Consider the following 27,102-nt stretch of genomic DNA (forward strand, 5'->3'; position numbering starts at 1 on the left):
TTTCTTAACTTTTTTCCCTGTTGAAACAACGTACGAAAGCTGTTTGGACAGGAAATCTTGATTGTGTCTCGCAGCATTTAATTTGTTATATGTGCATGGCATTTTGGTTTATGCCCATGACTCAACCTCGGCTGCTTCTATCGATAATACTGTGTACAAGCAAGACGGGATGTGGTAGGCGACCGGTTCTCTATCGAGGGGCCAGAAAACAATGCATTATAATGTTTGGAGCTCCAGTTAAAAATTGACCCGGGGTTGTATTGGTCGTATGGCAACGCAAAGACAAAACCATTGCTTCCATTTGATAGTTACTATTCAAAACAGGTAAAAGCAGGTTTGGTTCGAAATAGGATAAATAGCGCGGTCCAAAGGTTTTGTTGTCACTCGATTATGACGTCTATTCAGGTTATGCTTTTCTGGTTGAGAAAGTGAAAGATGTTCCATCTAATCGTTGTGCGCCAGTCCTCACTGAACCGAAAGTAGTGGCGGCACCTCAGCTTCCTTCGAAACTAGGAAAGGCTGCAGCTGCCATTGTTCTCTCCGCAAATCAGCAAACCCTTGGTCAAACGCTCAAAAAAAAGAACGAACTAATAATAAAAAAAAAAGATCTACATTGTGGACAATATGAATCTACATAAGAGAAACCTCTTTCGTCTTGCAAAAGACTGGGCGAATGTGAAGAGATATCAGTTTGTTTGGCACAAAAATGGAAAATTGTGTGCTCGCGCAAACCATGATGGCCAAGCGTTGGTTCCCAGAAATGTCGATAACCCTATGGAGATCGAATAATTCACTCCCTCTTTCCTGCCTAATATGTTACTTTACGTAGCTTCTGTATGATGGCGTCTACCTACATCTTGCTACCACCAGGACTAAAATACTGTACGGGTAAAAGTGTTCTCATTTAAATACAAAATCCGCGAATTTAAGATCTGTTGATTTAGAAGAACTTTTCCAGGCGCTTGACTTCTACATAGAGGGGCGGTACAACTATGTTTGGGCTTTGCGCGGATGCCACTATCAACGAACCCCTGACGTTAATGACGAATGAAAAGCACGTTCGTTTTTCTCCCCGCGCAATAAACGTCGCAGGGAAACTTAAAGAAAAATGAGCAGCGTTCACCCCGTCAACTCGCAGCCAGAACAAGCGGCCACGTGACCTGGAGCCGATTATATGCCGCCAATGTTGATTATAGCCATGCGCTGGGGTTGGCAAGGCACAAAACACGCGCCGAGTTCCAGACATTGTTGGGGTTCTGATATTGTCGTCCTTGCCGTAATTGGACACGAGTCACTACCCGAATCCTTGTCAAGCTATTGATTACCACGAACCCAAATCGAGTGCTCACCCAATGTTCGGGTTCAATCTATGAGCCGCATTCAAATATCGTCCCTGGGGGACTATGCCGACACTGCGACCCCGACGCTACGTCATCAAGTTTTGCGAAGGAGAGACTGAAATAAATCGCTTGCTTTTATCCTTAAAAATACACCGCAACAAAGAGATTTCTTCATCAATGGCGTTGCGTGCGGGTATACTTGGTTCCCATTAGTGTCAATAAACTCGTGTAAAGGAAAAAAACATTCCAAATGTATATCATTACCGCCACTTTAAACGTAATCATGTTATCCGAAACTTGTTATAATGTGATGGTGATGTTTTTTAAACTACCTGAATATAACTCGCACTCTAGAAATCAATAATCTCGGCGCGGCGGTGGTGTTGCGATGTTAATAGGTAAAACTATGAGCTATGAACGTATGACTGAATACTGCACTTCGACAGAGGCCTATTAAGTTATCCCGATAAGAGTTGACTTTAATGTTGAGTCTGTGTTCTACTGTCCCACAAATTAAAACATTTCGAAATTTTGGGACCTCCTGCATAGATTATTTTAATGTTTATTGAGGAAAATAAGTATAATATAATTTTAGGAGCGGACTTCAATGTTGAAGTGTTAAATGATTGCTCTAAAAAACTAAGAGATTTCATTGCTCTATTGTCTGCTAAGTATTTGCATTTTATAATTTCTTGTGCATGTTTTTCGCAACTGTTGTACCTGTGGGGGTGGCTAAGAACCAGTCAAGCTGCTTGAGCAGGTTTTTTTTTTCCAGTTCTCTCCATAATTATATAATACATAAAGCTACTAGTAGCATGATTATTATTAAGTGCGCATCTACATCATATCCTATTATACAACAGAAATTCATCTGTCCCACAACGCAATCCGATGAGTGCAACACAGCGACACAGGTGAGGCTGAGCGAACATACGGGGCGTGAGGAAGGAGGTGCCAACAAGACTTCTACGTAACGCGTTACTTCTATCTATAGTTACTTTCTCGGTAAGAAAGTAACCACCTAGCTACCTTTTAAGAGAAGAAACGAGTAACGTGTTTTCGTTGCCTTTTGAGTGGGTACCGATGTAACGGTATTCAGTTACTTCCAGTTAATTGTACACGTGTTTGTTGCCAATGTACCTTTGCACGGCGGAGGAATCTTGACGATATGGTACTTGAGGCCGGAAATGAAGCTGGCTCCCAGGTTGTACGTGGTGCCGTCCTCTTGGGTGATGGGGTGCGCGCTCGCCAGGTTCACCGACACCAACCTGTTCAAGTCGTACTGGAAAGAGAACAAACAAAGAGCTTGTAACACAAATGAGGCAAGTATTCCTGGTTTCCGGGTTAAGCGAATTCATAAAATTATGCAAACAAAACGATAGTTAAAAACCTGATAAACGGCACCTTCCGGTAGTCACGAATTGATAAAAAAATACAAACAAAAGGATAGTTTTTAATATAAAATAAAAGCTGCTTTTTGGTGATCGACAACAAGCTGATTGGAAAACTCGAATAAAACCCCGTTTTTACTGTTTTCTGAATGTTGGCGAATAAAAGAACGTTCATACTCGTTTGTTTTACACTGGCGTAACTTAAACGGATTTATTGAGAACATTGTCCCGTGATCGTCATTCATTCTTTGCGAAGATTCCAGGAAACGCCTTTAATATTGCCTCTATAGTAACTGACAAGACGAGAATGGCAGAGAATGACTTTTCAACGCCCTGCCTTCATTCAGCACGCGCTCGACGACTTCCGTCGTGCTTCGGCGTCGCGCGAGCGATCGAGGTGCACGAGACGCCGAAGCATTGTCGAAGGCAGGAAGCTCGAGCTGGAGGCGGGACAACTGAAACCCCTCGATGCCTTTCTCACCTTGTCAGAGACTCTAGAGGAACAAAGTAAACTAGATACTCAATTTGCAGTTTGGGCACTTTTGGGCGCCACCTGATTTGCGAAATTACTTCACTTGTTTCCAAAAAAATCATTCTGATTATATATCGTACGACATTTTCGCTAAACAATTTGTCCCTAGCAATGCTGACCTTAACTTCTCGTTTGTTTGTATATTTCGAAGCGATGAGTGTGCGACTGCAGGCAGGCGAATCGCAGCAGACAGAAGTCGACTGTAAACCTTTTATGTAGAATTGTGCAACAGGAGTTTTTGCTCTACCGAATGCCGAGCCTAACAAAACCTTCCCCGTCTTCGAGCAACGTTCTATACTGCTCCCGGGAGAGATCCAGTTTATAAATTGAACAACGACAAGAAAAAAAAAAAAATAAAGACCACTTGCCCCTCCTGTCAAAACCAAAATGTTGGCCGGGAACCGAAACCGATCCGTATTCCCTTAGCTCGTCGCATCTGTCAACGCTCGCGGAACCGCCCAGCCGAAAGGAAAGCCACGCTTGATTGACGCACAACGCGCGTCTGCCAAACAGAAGAAAGGAACCACTATTCGCCTTACGGTCCCGCGGTTGCAGTTGACATACGTGTGCATACGGCGGAAATACGTAGTCACGGACAGCTTACGAAAGCAGGACAGCCGAGGGAAACGCAGGTTCACGGTCCTTGCTTACTGGTTCGTTCTGCAGCACTCCTTTTAGCCAATGCCACCGCAAGATCATTGGCTGTGGTGCGATGATAATATGGCCGGGACTCGCCCCGCCTGGCGTTTCTTAACGTGCCACTGATTATACGGGCAGAAAATAAGAGAGAGAGAGAGAGAAGGAGACGAGAGTGCGCGGGGACTTGACAACATCGAGTTCTGGTTGGAATGATTAGAGGGTAACGTTATTACGTGGAATACCGGCGTCCTACGATTGCGTTCGAACACGTTCAAACAGTGCAGTGGAGGCAAATACAGCTAGCTTTGTGTCTATCAACCAATCGTTCGAACTCGAGCTCGGTGTTCTGACGTCCCCACGCGCTCTCCTTTTCTCCTCTCCCTCAGTTTCTGCCCGCATAGTGTAAACGTGTCCGCCGACATGAGGTTTGCCCTTGAGTACACTCAATGTGCAGTTCTGTGTACAGGACTTTTCTTGCGAGTTTTTTCCTTCCACATAACAGGTAACAAACAAATTATATTCAGACTGATGTAGTAGATAGAAGAATCTTCAGATAAAAAGTAATTTGCTTTAATGGCAGCTTGCCATTAAAGCAAATTAATGTACAGCAGCAGTGTGACTGTTTACCCATGTGCGCGGGTAGATTGAGTCCCGCGGCCATTCATAAGTTTGCTTATGTGTCTATGTGATCTTGGGTCGAACTAAAGATTATAGAAGAATTGAGATAAACCACTATTAACTATGCCCGTTTCATTGGATACAATAACCCTATCTTCGTCTGAGTCGTTCAGACGTCAATACAATTCCAGCTGCGTAAGCCAGCTAGCATCCATTTGAATGGGATCAAAATGTAGGTAAGTAGGTAAGCTTAGAGGATAACTGGAAATATATTAGTTGCACTCCTTTTCATAGAAACGCCCTATACATTCGTGTATGTTTAAATATATGTGATTTATCGCAAACCACTCAGTAATTTTGTAACTATGCCAATTCACGACCTGCATTGCGCTCTCTGAAACTGGTTAGTAGCATAGACGGCTGGAACTGGTGGGCTCTTAAAAATGTTACATGTGTGCTCTTTGTGCGCACAGAGTACAAGAAAAACCGGAAGGCATCCTTCCATCGTTATCGTGAACGAATCTTTCTCTTTTAGAATAAAAGAGGTTAATCACCCCCCCCCCCCCCCCCGCAAAAGAAGACAAAAATTACAAAAAGCGGTTGGACTTTTCGGAAGAAACAGACTTGTGGACTGTAAAGAAATGCCATGCACGTAATAATTGACTGAATGGTGACTACAAAAGTTAATAATTCTCGTCTGAGCTCTTACTTTAATGACTAATACTTTCCAAATGTATTTTCTATCAGTTTAAACTTTGGTTTCCAGCTCCCCAAGCCGAGAAGCTTGTCGCGTAAAGACAACAGCGCCTAGTTATCCCGCATACTTCTATTTTTTTTTTCTTAACTCAAAGACGAAAACAAAAGAAGGTTGAAAAATTAATTAACGACACCCGAGACGATAAAGGCTCGGGCTGAAATTTGATCCCTTGTAAATGTTTAACGTGCTTCCAAAATCGTAGTTATTCCAGACAACAGCGCCTTGTTATCTGGCATACTTCCTTTTTTATATTGATTCTAACGGGAAAAAAAAATTAATGTAAATATTAATTAGCGGCATCCGAGAAGATAAAGGCTCTGCTTAACTTTGATCCCTCGAATATATTTAACGTGCTTTCAATATCGAACTTATTCGGCGGCTCCAATGCAATGAGTTTCCTTGAGAGGAAATAAGCGTTTATTTGAAGACCGCAAGTACATTCAGCGTTTTCTACGGGTTTCCTACTCTACGAACAGAAAATGAAAAAGGAATAAGATGGGATATTATCATCTAAATGCAGCAAAACAAAAGGGGGAGATGGAGAGCTAGAGGTAGAGTATATAACAAATTAAACGAATAAGACAACGCACGCACGCATGCTGATACGCTCATATAACTGTTGCGTTGGCAGGTATCGTTTCACTTTGCAACACACCGCAGTGCCCTCAAGTGTTCGTTGAAGATGTGTCGTCTTTATGAAATGCACGAGAGCTTTTGTGGCCTTGTAAAAGCTGAGGGAAAGGTCACGGTTCAAAAATAAATTTAAGGGTGTTCTTTCTTTATCTTTAGGCAAGTGTTCTGTGGTGCACTTTCAATTCTGTACTCCCCACATTCACACAGGACCTGCTTGATGTTGTGAAAAGTTCTACATGATGAACATTGGGAAGATTCAGGTCTGCAAATTCTATGAAGATAATACTTAGCATAAAGTTTCCTTCAGGTTGCAGGCATATCAGCCGAGATTGTAGTTTCGGCACCTGGCATTTCAAGGCTAATGAAATAAACGGGTGTAGCATGACTGCCCCGCGTGAAGAATCCCTGTCGCCAAGCCCTGCGTCATTGGCCCCACATTTCGAAAACCCCGCGTCCAATTACCCCGTCCCGTATTCCCCCGTGCCAAAAGCGCCGTCCTCATTGCCCCGATCCCACCTTCTTCGGGCTTCAACCAACATTGTTCTACGTCTTCATCTAATTTGTTGAGGGTTTTGCAAAAGGCCTTTTAAGCGAGAAAAACAACGAAACAAGGTTACCTTGTAGCGCAAAAAAACTTGGAATAACGTACAAGTTTCCATTTCATAAATCTGCATTACCAAAGGTGCACTTCGCTGTCATAGAGCTATACACAGACGTAGGATTTTAGCCTTTATCTACCTAGACGAATACCAATATTTTTAAAACAACGTAAAAAGAATGGAGTGTTGGTACTGTACGTAAAACGTATGGCGGCATGAGCTGCGGGTTAACAGTTTTACAGAACCCACTTCGTCGGAACTGTGAATCCGCGCGTGCATCAGAGTTGTCTAAAGCTTTGGTTCAATGCTTATTCACAAAAAGTCTAACTTTAAATGTTTAGCCAGTGACTGTTATTTTCTGTTCTTTCCACTTCTAACATCACGAGACGTGGATGCGTATAGCGTACGCTCGAAGAACGGGGTGCCTTATTCAGTTATTCCTTAGTCGATTCCCGGGTACGGCATGCTTATGTTGCACAACCTCGAGCGCAGACTTACTGTCTCTTACCTAAAGGTAGAATGCTCCGCCCTCGCGCTGGAGACTCGGCCATCTGACACGGCGGATTCGTGTCATGGGTTTCTGAAACTGGGTCCTTTAAAAGCTGAGCAAAAAGGGCGGGCCTTTGGCGCGAGGTATTTGTCACGGGACTTTTGACATCGGGTGCTTTCCTGCACCACCCAAAACAAACACGAAATTAAAATATTTCAGTGTCTTCTTTTCTTGCTTTTTAATGAAGAGGAGGTTGTTTGTAAGCTGGTTCAGGGGAGGACGTTTTAGTCTCCATCAAGGTAGTACCAATTAATTTCTAGGAAGTACACTTTAGTCTACGAAAATCGAATTGCCTTGGTGGCGACAGCTTTCGCGTAGTTGGAATGGCTGGAAGCGAGCGCAGCCTCGGGGGTTTTCCCTTTGAACTGGGAGGGGTAACTGCCGCCACCTATCGTGTTGGAAACCCGTCGATACAGCTGAGACAGCCGTCTTTGTACTGTCTCGGCAAAGCCGTTACTTCGGTGCGTCGACGGCAGCCTTTTCTCCTGGCGCAGCGCGAAAGCGCAACAGCGTGGACAGCGCGACGCCCATTGGTTCTCTCGTACGGGGTGGTTTCGCTCGGGGAGGATTTGGCGCTGTAAACGCGCTGCCTAACGAAGATGAGCGGAGTAGAGGGTATTTAACTAGTGAAGTATTTAAAAGTACGCATCGCTTAGAAGCTGTAGAGTGGGAGTGATAACCACGAGTCTTCCATATATCGCGTAGTAGCGGCCAGAGAAAATCCACTGGTTAAACTTGGTAGAGTTGGGAATTGAGCTTATTATTTGAGAGGGTTAAACTTTAATGAAGTAAATTATCATGAAGCCAGCGACTTGATATTATTTCTGGCAAAAATAATGGTTTTGCTGTAATCGCTTTCTTTATTAGTCAAACCAATTCGTATAAAAACTTATTCGCTTGTCTTATAATGATCTAATTGAAATCGTCAACTCAGGTTGGATGCTTTTCGAAGTGTTTCAGTGTAATGTATTAAACCTATTGCCGAAATCATTATATCTGAACTTCAAACTTTATGACGATAATGTCCCAAATATAGGACCTTTCAGATTCGTATACTGAGAGCCTGATTCTCAGAGTACCAGTTAAACATTTTCTCCTTTTGGAAGCGACAGTGTTAGGTAGAGTGGGGGGAAAGACAGCAACCTGCCACAATAAGTTAAGTGAGGAGACAGAAAAAACTAGTAGCGTCTCTGGGTGTGGCGTACCTTAGATATAGAGGGTATACACTCGACGCCATGTTCGAGGGCGACGTTTAAAACGCATGCTCAGGACGAGCTCACATTATAGGCTGCTAAGACCGGTAATCCTGATGGTGTGGAATGCATGTTGCAAAAGAACTGTCGAAGCTCGCCGTCAGTACGCGCTCAGCGGTCGCGCACACAGCGATGATCGCCAGTGAATACTCCCATATGTTCCCCCTTGGCGTGTGACGTTACTGAGCAATTGAAAAAAAAATATATATATAGTTCAGGTGCGATAGGAATAAAAGTAGTAAAGCTGTACAAGAGTTTTAGTGTCCCTGGTGTCAATGAACATGTACTGGATTCTCTTGCTTCACCTTTCTGGAACTGTTTGTAACAAAAGTTGCGATATTTATAGGTGAATTTCCTAGATAGGAAGGTTTAAGGCGCTCGAGCGCGGTAGACCGATCTCACCAGCCAGTTTGACTACGTCACCGCTGCCGCAATGCATAAAGCCCATTTATGTTTTAAAAGTAGCGCAAGGTGCGATGATGCAAGAGGCCTTGCAACGTGCAGCCCCTGGGAAGATCATGGCGGCATAGCGCAGCACTGAGCTAGATTTCAAACGCCATACTTCTCAGAAGTGTAGCGCGGCATGTGTGTCGATCATCCCACAACAATGAATGGCGCCACTTTTCCCAGGATAGAGGAGCTTTAGCATTGCATCCAGGGGGCATTAGTCCTTTCGCGCGTGCGACAACTCCGCTGTACCTCAGCGCGTATGGAGCACGCGACAATACGAGTCTTCGCATGCACGGTCGTCTGCCTCTTGTTAACTAAAGTTACGACGGCGTCGCGCATGCGCCGAGCGCTTAGTGAAAACGGTCTATTGCGTCCGGGGGACCATTAACCTGCAGCACAAATTCACTCGGCTTTTTTTAGAGAAGCAAAGATGGTTCTCTAAAAATAATAAGAAAGTCGGCTCATGGTAAATGTCTCGAGTTTTGCAGTAGAGTGATTCCACGTCAGTTCATGCAATGATGGTCCGGGTCATAATTTATATATTTTTGTTAAAAATATATTTGAAAGCCATGTTCTTGGGAGGAACATTCAGCTATATATGAACGCCGTAATAATTTTTTTTGTTGCGATATAAAATAGAGAAGCTCGAGGCGTGGAAATTGAAAAGATTTCACAATGCTATTTCGCACAGTCGTCATTTCCTCATCAAAGCTTTCACGCCACCATAACTCTTCAATACGTTTTACAAAAGATATACGGCACATACACAAAATATTAAAAATATCAATAAAATATTTATATGCGAACAGAAATATCAAACATGGCATAAAAACGGGTCTTAGAGACTATTTCACAATTTGTTTTCCAAATAAACTATTTTTCATAATGCTTCGCAAAACATATCAAAGTGCGCGTCTTTAAATCTTCGCTGCGAACATATAAAGATAATATGCCCACTCTTAATTATCTTTTTGTTATTAACGCGGATGTGCGGCTGATTTCTCAAAATGTGGCAAGATTGGGCGTCGATATTTAAAAAGAATTCTCCATCTTTTATTTTCTTTGAACTCCCCATGGCACTTTGCGGTGACTTAAACTAACCTTTGATGGCAAAAGACTGAGTAACATATGACCGCCGAACGGGAAAAGCTACGACAAACCTTCACTCGGAGCGAGCCGACGTCTTCGTCATAGCGGCTTTGCCGCACAGCACCGAATATTTTGAGCGTTAGTTATGGTATGGCATGCATTTGATATTATACATTTGTTTTCATAAAGTGTGAGTATTAGTGACGCGAAAATGCACTTTTATCGGGAATACCATTAAATAGCTTACAATTCAGAGAAACAAAACGGCACCACTCTGCAAATTCACTAACTATGCATAGATAAGCTTAAAACTCTGAGTTGCGCGAGTGGCCATGTATACATCCGGCCTCTCGGCATATGATGGCTTCCACAGAGGAGATGCCTGGATTCCTCTAACATGTTTTACGGTGGTCCACTCTGCTTGCTTCACTGCACGAAACTCTCGATCCCGTTCCGCAGACAGATGGAACGGGTTCGAGACTAATACTCACCCCTTGTGAGCAAAAAAGAATTTTAATAATATAAAATGCATGCCATAACTAATGCTCAGAATGTATGGTGCTGTGCGGCAGAGCCGCTACGACGAAGGCGTCGGCTCGCTCCGAGTGAAGGTTTGTCGTAGCTTTTCTCGTTCGAGGTCATATGTTACTCAATCATTTGCCATCACAGGTTAGTTCAAGTTAATTCAAAGTGCCAAGGGGAGTTTAAAGAAAATAAAAGATTGAGTTTTTCTTTTAAACATCGACGCCCAATCTTGCCACATGTTGAGATATCAGCCGCATTTCCGCGTTAATAACAAAAAGATAATTAAGGGCGTTAATAACAAAAAGATAATTAAGGGGTATAAATAATACTTAAATACGCGCATTTTGATATGTTTTATGAAGTATTATTAAGAATAATTTATTTGCAAAAAAAAAATTGTGAATATGTCTCTAAAACGCGTTTTTATTCCATGTTTGATTAAAATGTTGAGGTTTCCTAACTTTAGCTCGCTTTTTATAGAAACTATTGTTAACAGGCACAGGCAATATAAAACCCCGTACATTCCATCGCGTTATCTTCGACACATGTACTCTTATCGCATACCTCTATGCTCAACAAAATTTGGAAAACGAATTTGTAAGTATTACGTGCCAGCAATCTTCAACAAACTTCCTTCTGAAATTCGTAATATAAAAACAAAATGCAAGCCTTGAGAAGTATCAGTTTTCTAATACTGTTTAATGAGTGTTATGTTTTGTTTCTGTGTTTCATTTTTTTCTGACTATATATATGCCCGGTTTCGTCTCACTGACTGCCACGCGCTGCCAGACAAGCATAATGAGGCTTTGGCAGGCCTGATTCTGTACCTGTTTTCTTTTAAAGAAATACAATTATTATTATTATTATTCGGACCTTCGGAAAGTGGAACCATATGCCACGCCGCGAATTAATACTCATTTTGGGACATGCATTTGGAGTTATTATGTTCCAAACACCTTTAACAAACTCCCACCTGTGCTGAGTGACATTACTTCTCGTGGGAAGTTAAAAAGAAAACTGAAGACTATGTGCTCGTCCATGGGAAAATAGCGTCAACCTTCAAGACTTTTCGTAATGAGTTTGTACTGTGGAATTTTGTCTTTAACGATATTTGCCTTCTCGCGTCTCTGAATCTCTGTAACTTCTTTGTTCTGTGTGTGTGTTTTTTTTTGTGTGTGGGGGGCTTTTTTTTGTTTTCATTGTTATGCGTGCTTTTGCAGATATTTCGTTGGGATCAGTCCTACAAATCTTTAGGACTTTGACAGTCCCAAATAATACTCTGAGGACGTTTAAGCTCCTGCAATAAATTTAATTATAATAATAATATTATTATTATTATTAAATAGCGTTTGTTTGCAATGGAGCTCCTCAGCGTTCTTTTCTTCCCAGCTTCACGAGGCTCGTGCGTCGCACTTTCTCAAGACGTTAGTCTCGCTTTTATTTTCTTGGTCTACCGGCCTGTGCATGAAGCGTGCCCCAGAGTAGTAACGAGTGCTAATAGAAAACTAAAGATAAACGTCGATGTGAGCTCGTTTTGGCCATTATAAAAAGTTTTCGTAGACCGTATTTCCACCTTCGCACTGCGCAGCGAAGACGCCACCACGGCGCAGCAAGCGCGTTACCGGCCCTCTCTGCAGAGTTCCATATCTCGTAGCGAGTTGTAGAGAGTGTTGCGGGACGGCGGATCCTCGACAGCGAGGGGGTCTTGTATACGTAGTGTTAGGAAGGCAATACCACTTACCCTCTGGAGAGCTTCTAGCGAGTCCTGGTCCACTTTCCAGACGAAGCAGGTCTCCGAAGTGCAGAAAAGCTCGTCGCCAAGCGTGTAGATGTTGCCGAAGTTGTTGTCCGTCAGGTCGCTCGGCACCAGCGCCGCGAAGAACCTGGACGAAGCGCGTACGCCGTGCATAAGAAACGTCCCTCTTCTACCCCGTTTCACTCCAAGTCCGATCGCTCACGATCCGGCGGAGCCAATCGAGCAGCGCCAAAAGTGTATCGTCACGGCGCTCGTTGTCTTTGCGTGTGTTTCTATCACCGACTAAACCAATCACGAAAAGTGACTGCCCCATGATCCAGCACCTTTTACAGCGAAGCTGTTTATGGCTAGGTTCTATAGGCGTCCTGCGTTGCCCAGAAGGCGCTGCGGAAAATTACTTGTTAGGACTTGTTTTGGGTAGTACAAACTTGAGCGACTCAAACTGCCACACATAGACGAGTGCCTGCTCTGGCGCGGAACACGATAACGAGAAAAATAGAAGAAAAAAAAACGAAAAATGTTAACGCCGTCGAAACACAGGCCAAAGTTAGGATGATAAGAGCGTGAACCAAGAAACGCCGCATCACGCGTCCCAAAGAAACATAAAGGGGAAGAAAAAACGAAAACGTCGGGAAACCAGATGTTCTAACGTCACCACTTAGAGATACGAGACGCGTACCCTAGCGGTGGTGGCATGAATCCGGAACTTTCGATTGTCTTGCGGCGTCGAATGTAGCCGATTTCGGACGTCCAAAGGTATTTTTCCGTTCTTCTGCACTACACAGAAGGAAAAAAATCACGGCAAAGGCGCCACAGTAGCGGGAGTCCAAACCAGGTGAACTTGTACTACCCAAAACGAGGGCGCCACAGTTTCTTCAAAGCTTCAGCGCAGGAGGCCCATCGGATCGTCCCCGGCGACAAACCCAGCGTAGACTAGCAATTTTGAAACGCGACGATGTATGCCCCACTTTATACTCCTCTCCACCGTCGCCGCCTCTTTCCCGAGTCGTGTATCCTCCTCGACACGCGCGGCGTCTCTCCCCCCTGACATTGTGCATTGCCGCGCGCTCTTCGGCGGCCCCCTGTGCGGCGCACTAGAGCCTGCGCCCTGATTGGCGTAGCCGCGCCAGAGTAAAACGTCATTGTCTCCACCGACCAATCGTGGGTGTCCTTTGTCTCTGACGTAGAGATCGCGCCACTGTCATTATCAGTTAGACTTCAGACTTCACATGGGTCGCGCCCGTGTTCTACGTTCCGAAGAGGGCCAGCGGGAGTACGAGGAGCGTCGGCGTGCCCAGAAGAGAGAATGGGCACGCCACCAACGTGAAACCGTCGTTGCCGCTGCTCCCAGCCCGACAACAACTTCGACAGCCGACCAAGCTCCGCTCGACGAAGACCTCGCCCGCGTCGAGCGCCGACGCGGGCAACAGCGTCAGTTCAACCGGCGTCGCCGAGTCAATGCCACCGATGATGATCCAGCAAGAAGTCAAACGCAAGCGTGGCGCAGATCACCGCGGCGCAACGCCATAACAGAAAATTCCCAATATAGCTAAACCCCAACATAGCAAATCCCACCAGAGCGCCAGCGTCGCTGGACTTTCCTCATCACGGGGTGGAAGGGCTCTCAATTTTTTTTTCTCTGCGTCATTGGTATAGCCGGTGATCGAATCATAGCGTCGGTTGCGCTCGGACTTGGAGTGAAACAAAGTGAAGAAAATTGAAAACAAATGGCGCAAATATTTACCATAATAAGTCATTAAACGTGATTAGACTAGTTGCCGCGAATGCCACCAGTTTAGCGCTCGCGGAGAGAGCCGCGCGCTGCCGCGTTGTAGACGAGTGCAAAGGGCGTTCAGCAGCATCCTAATGATGTTGCTGTAACACCCGGCCCTGGGACAAGCTGATTTACACCTTTAAGGGTGTAAACAATGTTTGTGTGAATTGCGTCGCCTCCGATGATAACACCACCTCGCAAAAAAAGGCAGGTAGCTTCCCGATGGCCTGGAATATATAGGTGTAGTATAAAAATTTCTTAACATCATATGAATTCTGGCGATAATATTCTTAATTAAGGTTACGGAAGCTGGAAACACTTGCTGCAAAAGGGCCCTTCAAGGACCTTGTGCGAATAGGTTAAGAAACGAGCATTGCTCGCGAATATCGCAAATATAAATGATTAAAAACTGTATTTGCTTTTGAGTCGCAGTAGCTATGGACGTATTTTAAATAATGTGGTACTTAAAAAAATTGAAGTGTTTGAAAAAAGAGTTGTTTTTTTTTTCTTTTTTTTTTGTCTGTGGACGAAATTTTCTTTTTCTGGCTCTAGCGAGAATAGGCTAAGGTCTAGTTTCACCGGAGCGACAAGAAAGAAACTCGCTAACTTCAGCTCTGAGATACAATTGTTAGCTACACCTCTTACGCTTGGGTGACACCAACTAATGCTGGAATAGTGTGTTTGCGAAGCATGGGTACACTGCGCGACACTCTTAGCGCAAAAAACCAATTGTCGTTCTGTTTTTCTTCTTTTTTTTTTTATGGATGGGTTGTTACTACATCTATTACGGCGGAGGTAAGTACTTACTTGGTAAGTTAACCTGAAATACCAGAAATTTAGTGTCTGAAAATATCCTTTAAAAATAAAATTTAAAAAAGTATCAAATGGAACATTGGTTGGTTTGCTAGGACGCTTTCTTTTTGTATGTTACATTGGTGGACTCGTCGCGGTAGTAGTGCTTGCTAGGCTCCTGGATCTCTTTCTTTTTTACTGAGAACCAAATGTAACAAACTTACTTACACAAAATATATTTGGAGAAGTTAGGAAGCAATAGCTATAAAAGCCTCTACACGAAGGACGTTCTTTCTGTAAACAGAGCCCCCGTTTTAATATCAGTTTATTATCTGGAGAGCACATTACAGTTAGAATCTTCAGGAAGAAGAAAGTTCTTTCCCATTTGAAACTCTTTGTGATGCATGCACAAAACGTCTTCCAGGACAAGGCGCACAAAACATGCAACTTCAATGTGTAGTTAGTCCTCTTTACTGTTTCTTCCTTCACAAAAATACTGACACCTTTCTTGGTTCTGGGTTAGTTTTTTCCCGTCGGCAGAGATGTTCAGCTTGTGCATTCACCGTGTTGCAGCCAATTGAGGGATGAAGGGGCTCACGACTTCAAGAAATGACTCTTGAGCGCAGGAGCGACATGAGCCAGAATAAAAATAAACACCCGCGTCTTTGCCTTCTTTTATCTCTCTCTCTTAAAATAAATGTTTCAGTTCTCTATGAAAGACTTCGGAGGACGATAAAACGTATGATTTCCAAGGGCATTAAGTGTTTGTGAAAATGCTTATCCCACGGTCGAAATTTTTTTGGAAACCAGGGTCATGCCAAGAATCACTGCAGCCATAGGCGTAGACTACGAGGGTGGGGGGGGGGGGGGGGGGGGGGGCATCGGGGCTCGTGCCCCCCCCCCCCCCAGGGTTATGATCTTTACTAAGACGCTGTTTACGTGCCATGTAACGAGCTTCTAGTAGTGGCATGTAAACAAAATAACGCCCACGTTGCCTTTATTAACAAAATACATGGGAAATGGAATCCCAGCGTGCTTTCGTTAGCTTCGATCTCCAGTTCTGGCGAGAAGGTAATGCGGCATCGATCACTTTTACGTCCACTTGGTCTGCTTTCGCAGCAGCCTGCCATTTTGCGATGTCCCACCAAAAAAAATAAAAATATAAATAAAACAACGCGAAGTTCATATAGAGGGCGCCTACTCCATCCGGATCTGTTCCGAAAGTCCGTTCAGTAGCGACTCCGACGGAGTTACCCAAACCGGAGTCGTGGAGTCACAACTTAACGCGCCCAGTGAAGCAATAGATGATTCCGTCGTCCGGGAAGGACCGCATGCATGAGAAAATATTAGTTGGCAAGTCGTTAATAAAATTTAGATAAAGTAATGGACCAAGAGCACTGCTGTTACGATGATAGCTGAAGAAGATATACATACGCTGTAAAATGTACCCCCTAAAATAAACTACTGATAATTGCCAAGGTAAAAAATATTGCGCAGAAAAGCCCCCTGCCCCCCCCCCCCCCTCCTCCCCCTCCCTCCCCCGGGAAAATAGAAAGTCTACGGCGCTGACTGCAGCAGTGGTATTTTAAAGTTACTGTATAATCGCGCTCCGCCCCCCCCCCCCCCCCCTTTCCTTTCGCCGTTCTTCGCCACTATGTTTTATTATAGGCGTTTCCTTCTTGTGGTAAAAATCCCGTAAAAGAGTCCCGAGTGTAGGCCGGTTGAAATCACGTCTTTCCTTAACTTTAGTCCCCTGCAGCAACCCATAGCGTGTTGAGGGTAGTGGTCGTGACTCTCTTAGAACGTTCAGAACCATGTCTAACCCACCTGGTTAGGTCCTTGTGCGATATCACAGCTCGCAGAGTCAAGCGATCTATATTTGCGGTCAAGTAAACGATCAGCAGCTCGTTTACGCTTTAAGTTCCCAAACATCGTGGGTAACATGAAACGGTCTGCCCGAGGGGTGTCCTGCTCACTCGATGAGGGCTGCAGCTGAATGTGTCGAAGACTGCTATTGTACACTACGCAGACGCCGCCGCAGTATTAGAAAACAAAAGGAAAGAGCGTATCAACAAGACGCGAGAGAAAGCGAGCTGTCGATATGCGAACTAAAGGAGGAGCGAAGCGTGCGAGCATTCCTCCCACTTTCGCCCGACGGAGAGGTTACGAGGATCACCCCTCGAGCGGAACGTTTCATGTTGCCCGCGTGACCAAATCAGTTGCCGCGAAGGCCACCGGTCCAGCGCTCGCCGGAGAAAGCCGCGCCTCCTGCACTCTCAGAAATAGGGGGTGTACGGGGGTACACCCCTTGTCCCATATGCACACCCCCAAACTACATTTCGACGTTCTGTCCACCGACGTCGAGCTGGAGATATTAACTTTTACGAACGGCTTGATAGTCGACCGATACAACTTATTCAAATAGCAAATGTACTAAAAAAAAGGCTACAGTAAGAGAATAAAGGCTTTTTTTTTTATCCTGCTGCAAAACCTCAGTGACTTTGTTTTTTGTAGTCTTTGATACGCACATTAACCATTTAGTACGTTATATCGAACAGCTATCAAGCCGCTTTTTAAAGTTGGTATAGCCAACTCGACGTCGGTGGACAGAACGTCAAAATGTAGTTTGGGGGTGTTACACATGGGAGAAGCGGTGTACCCCTTTACACTCCCTACTTCTGAAAGTGTGCGTTACAGACAAGTGTGATTAGCACTGTACTTAAATTCTAAAAACGTACCCATATGTAAAAAGACAAAAAACAACAGCATTGGTACAGGCAATATTTGTTCCACAAAGCCGCTAAAACAACATCCACTAAAGCTGTTCGAAGCGGGTGTCAGTGCAGCGAAGAAAACAACCTTCAAAAAAGGTGTTCGCCTGAGTTTAACTTACCCCCTTTTCCCCACCCTTTTTAAAGGGTGTTTTATGCAACGGCACGTTATGTTACGATTAAAAAAGACGCGTTACTCTAAACAAGGGCACGTAAAGGGTGTTGGCGTGGGTGCAAATCTAATACAAAGTTTTTACACCCTTAGGGGTCTCAAGTTTTCCAGTGAGTCTCGAGGAGTCCCGGAGTTTTTCTGTCGGTGCATCCTAGCCGACATAAATTATTTTTCTTTCATCGAGCTTACAAGAAAGTCACCATAGAGCAGCTTCTTTGGCCTGCATACCGCTGTCGTATGGGGGACCAATAAAACGAAACTATGATTTTAGTAGAATACCTATACACTACATGTTTACGTTGGCTGCCATTTTGGTTTGCTTCCTTTCCTGCCGGCTCTCTGTCATAAACCTTCGCCAAATCGCCTTCCTTATAGTATATTACCCCCGCGAGCCGGCCGGTTATGACGCTCTGCTTTGCAGTGTTGATCGTTAACGTTACATAAAGTTGTCGCCTTCTACTGTGCTTGACCTTGAAACAGCTGCAAAAATATGAGTTTCGGAGTTTTTATTCAGCGAAAGAAAGGAAAAGCTGACTGAAACTCCATGTGATTGCAACATAGCAAATGATAAGGGGTGTAACGGTTTTTGTCACCCCAAGGCTTTTTCGACGTCCACACCATTGCATACGAAGCGGCAGCCTTGTCTGTCATAGGGGAGGCTAGGCGCCACAAGCGAGGTACATGTAAAGTGTGATTGATGCTCAGTCCGTCAAAAATCTACTATTTGTTATAGGGGCCTACTTTAGCTTTCTTCCTAGTGGGGTTCCCATAGAGCTACAGGAAATGAACGTTCCCTCGCACCATGTTGTAAAATCTCGGGCTACCGAATCCTTAGCCAGACGGAATTTAGGTGGAGCAACGCATCTTGATGTTTTAATGTCAAAACGTTGACATTTATCATCACTCCTGAGAGCACTCCGCCGTCCTGTCATTTACGAGAATGATTACTTATCTCAGATGTCTTCCTGTTTTGCTTCGGAGGCTGTCCGGTTGAGATGAGACATAATCTATCACCTCTTCCGACGTGTGACTCTATGTATATTGTTATTACTTCTTGTTTTTCTATCGGGGTATTTTTGAATAAGACGACGAGAAACACAAACATACCCGACGAGAAACACAAACTGCGCAGTGCCGCCTCCTTTCCCATACGAAAAGGAGTGAAAAGTAACAAAGACACCTCGTTCTTTTCGTTGCGAGCCCCGAGTACTCTTGTTGTTTATGGCCCATTTGCCTCAGGCGGCATTATACTGCACCACGTCTGTCAGTTTTGATCCTTCGTATTCAGATGGACACTAACGGTTGAGTGAATAAAGCCCCGGGCGTGACGCACCCTGTGTGTGGTCTATTCTCCGACGAAATGGGCGTCAGTTACTTGCTTCTGTGCGCGCACGTTTTATTTATTTATTTTTTTCCTCCAGCGTACTATACAAGACTGTTTGAGACGTAACAGGTGAACTAATGTCATCTTCCCATATGGGGACGATGCGGCAAGCTGTGGAAGCCCATGCGTGTTCCTCGCGTTGTTTGTCCGGGAACTCACCTAACACCTATCTTTAGCTAGGCCAATCCAGTATATCGTACAAGGCACGACAGAGTTGGCACGAACACAGCATCGACGCGTTCTCACACTTTACTTGAAGGGGGTATGGCAGGAATCACTATTTAACGCATTCACTTATTGCCACAAATTGCAACTTTTCACCAGTCTAGTATTTTTTGATGACACAGCCCTTCGATTCCAAGATAAAAGCAGGCGAACTCGTCGAACGCCTGGTCGTGCTAACAGCGTTGCGATGTGTACACAAGGCTTTCCATCCTCATTGTTCATTGTTAATCCCATTCGAACGTACACACATTTTGCAATAAACAAATCTCGTTACCCCACAGGTGTGAACGGTACTAGGGCGCCACCGAAGAATTTCATCGCCGATGCCATAAAACATATCAACGGACGTTTCTTTAAACCACAAAATAGCAACCTTTACGTTTTTTTTATAAATTTCGAGCACTCATTACAGCGTGTAACCGAGAACAAGAAAGGAAGGACGTATTGAGAAATTAAGACGTAAATATTTGAACGCTGCACATTCCGTGATAAGCATAAAACATGGCGGGCTTCACCACACCAGTTCCACACACTGTTGTGGGGGGCAGGGGCCCGTACTCGTGCTCTTAGAAGGTTAGTCCGTAGCGCGAGTACTCGTGCTAACGATGCATTTCGCGGAACTTGGCTTGCGTGCACGTGCAGCACGAGCGTGATGCTATAGCTTTGGCAGTGTCGGGCTCGCACGTCCTTGCTCGCACAAGTAGAGCAAAGACGGTGGCCGGTTTGTTGATCGGTGCGTGTCTTTTTGCCGGCGGTAAAACCTGATTCGCATGGGCGACTTTACTTGCTATTGCACAGTTGCGGCTAGAGCCACTAAATGAGCTGCGCTTAGGGTATCGGCACTCCGTTCCCCGACATTGTTGTGGGCGCCGCCATTTTGGGGCTTGTGCAGAGCAGACGCAACTGCCGTTCGTCTTGTTTCAGAAGTGCGACTTCCTCAGCGTTATATTCGGTGTTAGAAAGCTCCTGTAATATTGATTTGCTCTGTTGCGAACTGTTTAAACATTTGTGGAAGACGGAAAAGCGTTTCTTGTGATTTCAGATAGAGCTTCAGAAAACTGGGAGCCATGATTTTAAGCCACAATATGGCCAAGTGTCGTTACTCTGAAGCGTAGCTTATTTAGTGGCACTAGTTGCGGCATCGCTCGTGTGGCAGAAAAACATAATGGAGGCTGCGGTGATCGACGTCGCAGTTGAAAAATCGCAAGTGAAATGGCAAGCAAAATAGCTTTATGTGAATCGGGCTTGAGATGGATTTTTTTGTGACGTGGCCAGCTCCGTGTTGAAAACAAATACCTGTGACCTAGCATTACTGAAACGTTTCTGCGAATATCTGTCCTTCCTTCGAACTTAGAAATCCGATTCAGATAACAAAAAAACAGATGAAGAGACTAGAAATGTTGGCTTAAAGAAACTGCCATACTGTATGCTGACTTTAAGAGCAGCGCGTGAAGTTAGGGTTGGCGATGGTTGTGATGAGCGAAAACTAAAGACAAACAGGCAATTGGTGTTTATATGAATTGTTAACGCAATTCATATAAACACATAAGAAACATTACGTCTATTTGTCCCTGTAGTGAAAAATTAAATGTAAAAAAAAGTCCGTGTGGTCGAGTTTTTAAACAGATGAGATTTTTTTTTTTGCTCGAGCCGAGAAAGTTCGAGCTTAGAATTGGGTTCAGAAATAAAATTTCGCATTACTATATTTTCGCGTTTCTATGTCAATTGTATTATACATTCACGTTATTTAACCACTATGGCGTGCCCAGAAAACCTATTGTTTCTAATTTCAACAAACAATCCGCGTCTGATGTGTTTATAAAAATTGCTTTGGCAGACGCGATCGTGCGTGTTTCTAATTTTTCTTAAATTTTCGCTAAAACAATCTTTGTCAACCACAACTAAGCATGCGGCTGCCAAAGTAGGTGGGCACGCTTCATTTTTGTTATATTTCAGATCTCTTAATTCATATGTTTTGTGCGAACCGAATGTCATTTTTAACATCAAAAGGAGAGCAGATATAGTCAGCTATTTGTTACTAATTTCTTGTCCCCACGAAGCTGGTGAAGGGTCACGAAGATTCATCATACCCACCGGGAAAAATACCTACATTGATCAGCAAACAGGCCCTCCGTCCTGTTGTTTTAAATGGAGAGCATTGCACATAACTTCCAATGGACCATCGAAACAGGACACCCTTTCTGCTGTGTACGGCAAAAATAGCGTGCACACTACTAAAAGATAATAATAATAATAATAATAAAAAAATGATTGACAACGTTTCGGAGCACGCGTCCGTTTTCGACGTCACAAGAAGTAACGAGCTAGAGGTCCTTAGAGCGTTGAAGGCGCCCTGCAATCATATTTAAGCGTCTATCTTTTTAACGGTTGCCACGTCTCTTGGGGTTCGGGCAAGCCAGCGGGCACGGAGAGAGTAACTAAATATCAGTGCGTCATATTTTAACCGGACGACGCGGAAACCTCCTTTACCTACGGGGGCGGTGCCGAAAGCACGCGATATGTGAAGCCTTTGGTCCTGCCTTTACTACTTTTCAAAGCAACTAAAAGCTTTTTTTTTTTTTTTTTTTTTGTTTAAATACAAAGTAAAAGTGGGCGAACCGTTTCAATTATATATGAAAGTAGTTTTGTACACTATTTTAGACCAGAAAATAAACAAATGCAGTTTACAAAATACGAAATCAAGAAATGACCCGTTGACATACCCGCCACTAGAAAGGGGTAGTGGAATCAGGCGCCCACGTGCGGCGAGCGTAGAAAGGTCCCGGATGTAAGCGGCAGCACTGCGGTCGTATACAGGCTCGAGGATCCGATCGGTTCCGAGCGTTCCGAAGGCCATCGGCGAGCAGGTTTGGCTTGCGGTTCGGCCGTTTGGCGGTATGGCAGTGCAAAGTGGATCCCGTTCTGAACTGATCTTTATCCCGTGTTTGCTGTCGTTTGTGTCCAATGAAGTGTCATGCCGAATTAGTGTTTAGTCGCCATAAAATGCAATGCGAGCCACCCCGGCCGCCCCCTTCATCCAGCCTATCCAGCACATGCTTTAGTGGCGCCCTCTCGAGCCGTCGACACGGAGTGCGGCAGCCGTGAGCACTCGCGGAGCTCACTACCCCTCTTCTAGTTCACAGCCACTCAAGCCACGACCAAGGACGTCATGAAGAAGGTTATTTTTTTGCTTGTTTTTGTAATTCTAATTTGCCTATAACTCTTAAAATAAAGCGGAATTCGACAAAAGAAAAGTTAGTTACTATACGTTCAGAGCGCCCAGGGTCGGTGCAAATTAAAAACCAGTCAAAAAGTCGTTGCAGGGCCCCCTTTCAACTGGCAGCTGAAAGTGACCTCGATTGGACGCCGCCATCTTGCACATTTTTGATAATTAGACACGTGACCTTATAGTTTATCGTCTAGATATTAACGAAGAGGTGCGCACAAATAATTGCTAATTGATTTTTAATGACAGTACCGACGAGATAAGTTATATTTCGTTTGTTCTAAATCAAAAATGTGCTTTTACGACAAAAGCTTGGGCAGCCTCGCAATGCCTCCGCTAGATGCCGTCAGCCGCGGTGCTGTATTTTGGGTTTGTATCGGAGATAGACACTGATCTTTGCAGCTAGCAGTATTCAACAAATGGTTGCTCATGTTTTTTTTTTTACAGCGATCGCGATAGAAATCTCGACTCAGTTTTGCTTAAAAGCCACAGGATTTGATACCGTCACGTGTCTAGTGGTCAAAATTGTACAACATGGCGACAGCCAAGCACTTTTTCCTGGTGAACGGGATACCAGCTTATCGCTCTAAGCCCCTCTACCTCCCTGCAAAGGAGCCGCGCCGTTTTGCGCAGAGCATTCTGAGTTGTCCTCACTGAAGCGTACGTGCGCGCTAAAATGTTCACGTTTCTTTTTTTCTTTTTAATGCGTTTGCGTTGTTTTTTTTTTGCCGTACAAAGCAGAAAGCGTCCCCTGTTTGGCCAGCCGTCGAGAACTCAGATGCAGCAATGTCCGTGCGCGCACAGGTTAATCCGTCGAAAATGGCCCCGCGAACATTGCCTCACCTGGAAAAGATGTTCTTGCAGGGGTCCGGGTAGCACTTGGTACCGAATTCGGTTACGACGGGGCGGTTGACGGTGCTCATCTTCTTGTAGGCCTCGGAGTCCAGGTACCGGGAACTGTATCGAACCTGGGAAGGTGGACAGATAAGTCAGGTGCATTCTCTCTTTAGTCAGGTACGTACACTCGTACACATTGATAGTTTGTAAGGCGAACACGACACCGGTGCTTTTCTGCATTTTGCTCCAACGGAGTATTAAGGGACACTGAACTTCGCCCCTTAGGTTAATGCCCTAAATAGGCACGTTCGGCCGCTAGGTTTTATGGCAGCTCTTTAATTTTAAAAGAAAAACGAAAAAAGGAAAAACTGTCGATCATTATAGTCAGTGACAGGTTAAGAGTTCGGGGGAAGCTCCTTCCACCTCTTCCCACTTCAGCAGAACGAGCGCTGGAGAGGAATCAACTTCCTCTCCAGCGTTCGCTCTGCTAAAGTGGAAAGGGGTCGGAGGAGCTTCCCCCGAACTCTTAACCTGTCACTGACTATATATAGTTCGCCTTAACAGTGTCGCGCTGTGTACATGCGATAGTTAATAATCTGCCCTACAAAAAAAAAGTGACAGCCGTTCTTTTGATAATTTTCTAACGAAGCAACATTCAGCCATAGCTTGGAACTAAAACAAGTATATATATATATATCAGGATGAAAAAGAATATTTTTAGCTAGATTTATTTTATTTAAATCAGATTAATGTTATTTAAATCACTGTAGCTAGATAACAGTGACTCTTTATCAGAACATATATTTTTAAACATGGGGGATTTATCGATTCCTCCGATCACTGGTAACGACGCGGAAAAAACAGTTACCGTAAATTTAAAGTACAGTTTAATTGACGACTTTTTATTTACGAAACCCCCGCCCAACTATACTCCATTTACCCTTAAGCTGAGAAGCTCCGCCTTTTGCGTGAGATTTCTGCTCTTGCTAACACAAGTGTGGACGCGCAGGCACGCGCAACCGAAGCACTGCGGAAGCCAGCGATTTCGCGCTGAAGGCGGAGCTTCTAGTATCAGCGTAAAAAGCCCCCGAAAAAAAAAACATTAAACAATCTGGTTGGGATACGCGTGTCATAAAATTAATTTTACGCAAAAAAAAAAAAAAAAAACTTACACCAATATTGTCAGTGCGAGACGCGACTTAGTCTGCAGTCACCTCCTTTCCACTTCTTTTCTCTCTCGACATTTCGGGCACGTGGAAGAAAGGTGGATCGGCTCGGCCATCACGTTGAGGTGGAAAGATAGAGAGTGTATCACTATTTCGTTGAGGTGGAAAGAGTGTATGACCATTCGGTGACGTCATGGACTTGGCGCGCAGAGTTCAAAATAAACCTTGCGTCGTCAATATTGTTCTAATTTTTTTTTTTTTTTTGCGTGTAAAATTAATTCTTTGAACCACGTGTCTCAACCAGACTGTTCAAAAAGTTTTTTTTTCTTTTTAGGGGTCTTTTAAGGCATATACTCTAATACATGCCCGTGCATCTACTTTCCCGCACAACATTCAGAGAGCCAATCACCGCAACTTACGGAGGCAGCTTAGCGAATGACGATGACGAAACATATGTTTAGGCCAAGAAACGCAGTCTGAGTTGTGACATTAAGCAATGCAAAACGTCACGTTTGCTTAATGTCACAACTCAGACTACGTTTTTTGGTCAAAACACGTGTTTCGGCATCGTCATTCGCTGAGCTTCCTCCGTAAGTTGCGGTGATTGGCTCTCCGAGTGTTGTGCGGAAAAGTAGACGCACGGGCTTTTTTTTTTTTTTTGTAGATTGTAGAACAAAAACAAGGGATAGTTTTTACTTAGCTGGAAAGCTTAATTACCATTATGTTGTTTTCTGACTTGCTTGCACTAAGATATTACTTTTCTGATTTTTGTTTATTTCTTTCGCGTTCTTATTTGTTTGATATGAACAACGGGAGAGGCTAACAAAATAGAAGGTAGAACGAACGCTTTGCGTGCAAGTTCATATGGTCCTTGCGCATCTCGTGCATTTGTTTACACCCCAAATGCGCCCACGTGCGTTTGTCCCCCCCCCCCCCCCCCCCCCCCCCTACCTCCGCCACTGGTGGTGGGAGCATGGCGACCTCGTCATCGTGCGTTATTTCCGCGTTCTATAGATGTTTCCCTTTGATTGGTGTGCACCTCTTTGCGTTGCGGTGCTCCAAAGACGTCTTTTAGAACACTGGTCTGCCGTATTTGCTCGGAGCAGCTCCGCTTCCTGCTCGTGTTCAGCCTCATATAAATCTTCTCACTTGGTGATTCTTCGACTTTAGTACAAAACAAATGCACTTTGAAAAGTTCAATTCAAAGACAAAACGGTAAAAAAAACATTTCCAGGTTATTTTTGCGGGAAAGATTTCATGTAAATCATCGTAGGGAAACTGGTCCGCTTTATATCGTACGATTTGAATCATGTTGATTTTTGTTCTCCACTCTAATTTCTTGAGAGATTCGGATGTTTTTTTTGTTTTTGTTTAATGTGCCAGCCGATTATTTTAAATGTTACGAATAATAAGAGAAAACCTGCTTTTAGTACCTAAGAAGCTTTCTAGTCATTTATGTTTTATAGAGGAATATTAGATGTACGGAAAAATCAAACTCTATATAAAAAATAAAAAAAAAAACAATTCATAAAGTCCACTTTGCGCAAAAAAAAAAAGCAGAAGTAATTTAGTTTAGAGTTCCACCACCGGGACTATATGTCTTAAAAATGCATTAAGTGCCTGCAGTTGTTGTGCAGGCGCATTGGACGACACAAACACGTATCTCACATTAAGATATACATTTTGCGTAAGACCACGTATGTTCCCGACTTCCAAAAACTGGATGTTCTCGTCTAGCAACTGTTCATTTGTGTTTCGGTGCTGCACTTCAAAGGGCGTAGTGAAAACGTTTAATAACATTGCGGTTTGAATAAGTTTGGACATTCAGGAAACCCCGATGACGAGTACCTCTGGGATTGACAGTTCTTAACGCCGCTATTAATTTATTCTTTTTTTTTTGTACCCCAAATTATTGACATTTAATGGAATGTTTTGTAGCACCAAGAACGACGAGGGATAAGAAGTTCGCTTTTTCCCTACCCTTTCAAAACGCGGCACGGAAACTTGTGATGGGCGCCGTCTTCGTCGGATTACATTTCTGCAAACACGTGTCTAAAAGTTTAAATTTGTCGCGGTGCCAAGCATTTAAAGGTCCGGACCGTACAAGGATTTGTTTTTCAAGGTCGTTCATTAAGACGAGACGTCATGAATTTTATGAATGGCAGTTTATGTTAATGGTGATTTTTCGAGCGCTCAGAAATTGGCAGTTTTTTAAGATGTGCTGCGTATATGAATTATCCGAGGGAACTACGCACCTGGGGCGGACTGGGCATCGAACGTGTACTGTGCACCGGGTACAGGAAATTGAAAATACAACAACGGGGCGAACATTTCTTTTCATATAATTTTATTTATTTTCTCTCAGGGCCCGAAGGCATTACAAGCAGCAGTGACACACACAAAAAATAAGTATAACAAGAAACGAGGCAAAAATAGAAATAATGGCTAAGGAAGAACAAGAAAATTAGTAATCGCAATTTTAAGATCAGCAGTATTAGTCACTGAGACTATGGGTGCGGGAAGGCGATTACAATCTATAGAGGTTTGAGGGAGAAAGGAGGCATTAAAAGAGGAAGTGTTACAATGGGGGAGGATTATCCTTAACTAGTTATTTATTCGGGAT

At 44.0% G+C, this 27,102-nt stretch overlaps 1 protein-coding gene across 1 annotated transcript in view; it reads right to left on the bottom strand.

Annotated features, from left to right (window-relative positions):
* LOC8040957 (beta,beta-carotene 9',10'-oxygenase) overlaps nt 1-27,102 on the bottom strand; it is a 115,359-nt gene that overhangs the window by 39,285 nt on the left and 48,972 nt on the right. Inside the window, exons 3-5 of the mRNA XM_040501238.2 lie at nt 23,320-23,444; nt 12,118-12,259; nt 2,481-2,622 (exon numbers count right to left, since the gene is read on the bottom strand). Coding sequence (XP_040357172.1) covers nt 2,481-2,622; nt 12,118-12,259; nt 23,320-23,444 — 409 coding nt within the window. The remainder of the gene's footprint in view (nt 1-2,480; nt 2,623-12,117; nt 12,260-23,319; nt 23,445-27,102) is intronic.

This window comes from Ixodes scapularis, unplaced genomic scaffold, assembly GCF_016920785.2.
Source record: "Ixodes scapularis isolate PalLabHiFi unplaced genomic scaffold, ASM1692078v2 PGA_scaffold1__304_contigs__length_218370807, whole genome shotgun sequence".
NCBI lineage: Eukaryota > Metazoa > Arthropoda > Arachnida > Ixodida > Ixodidae > Ixodes > Ixodes scapularis.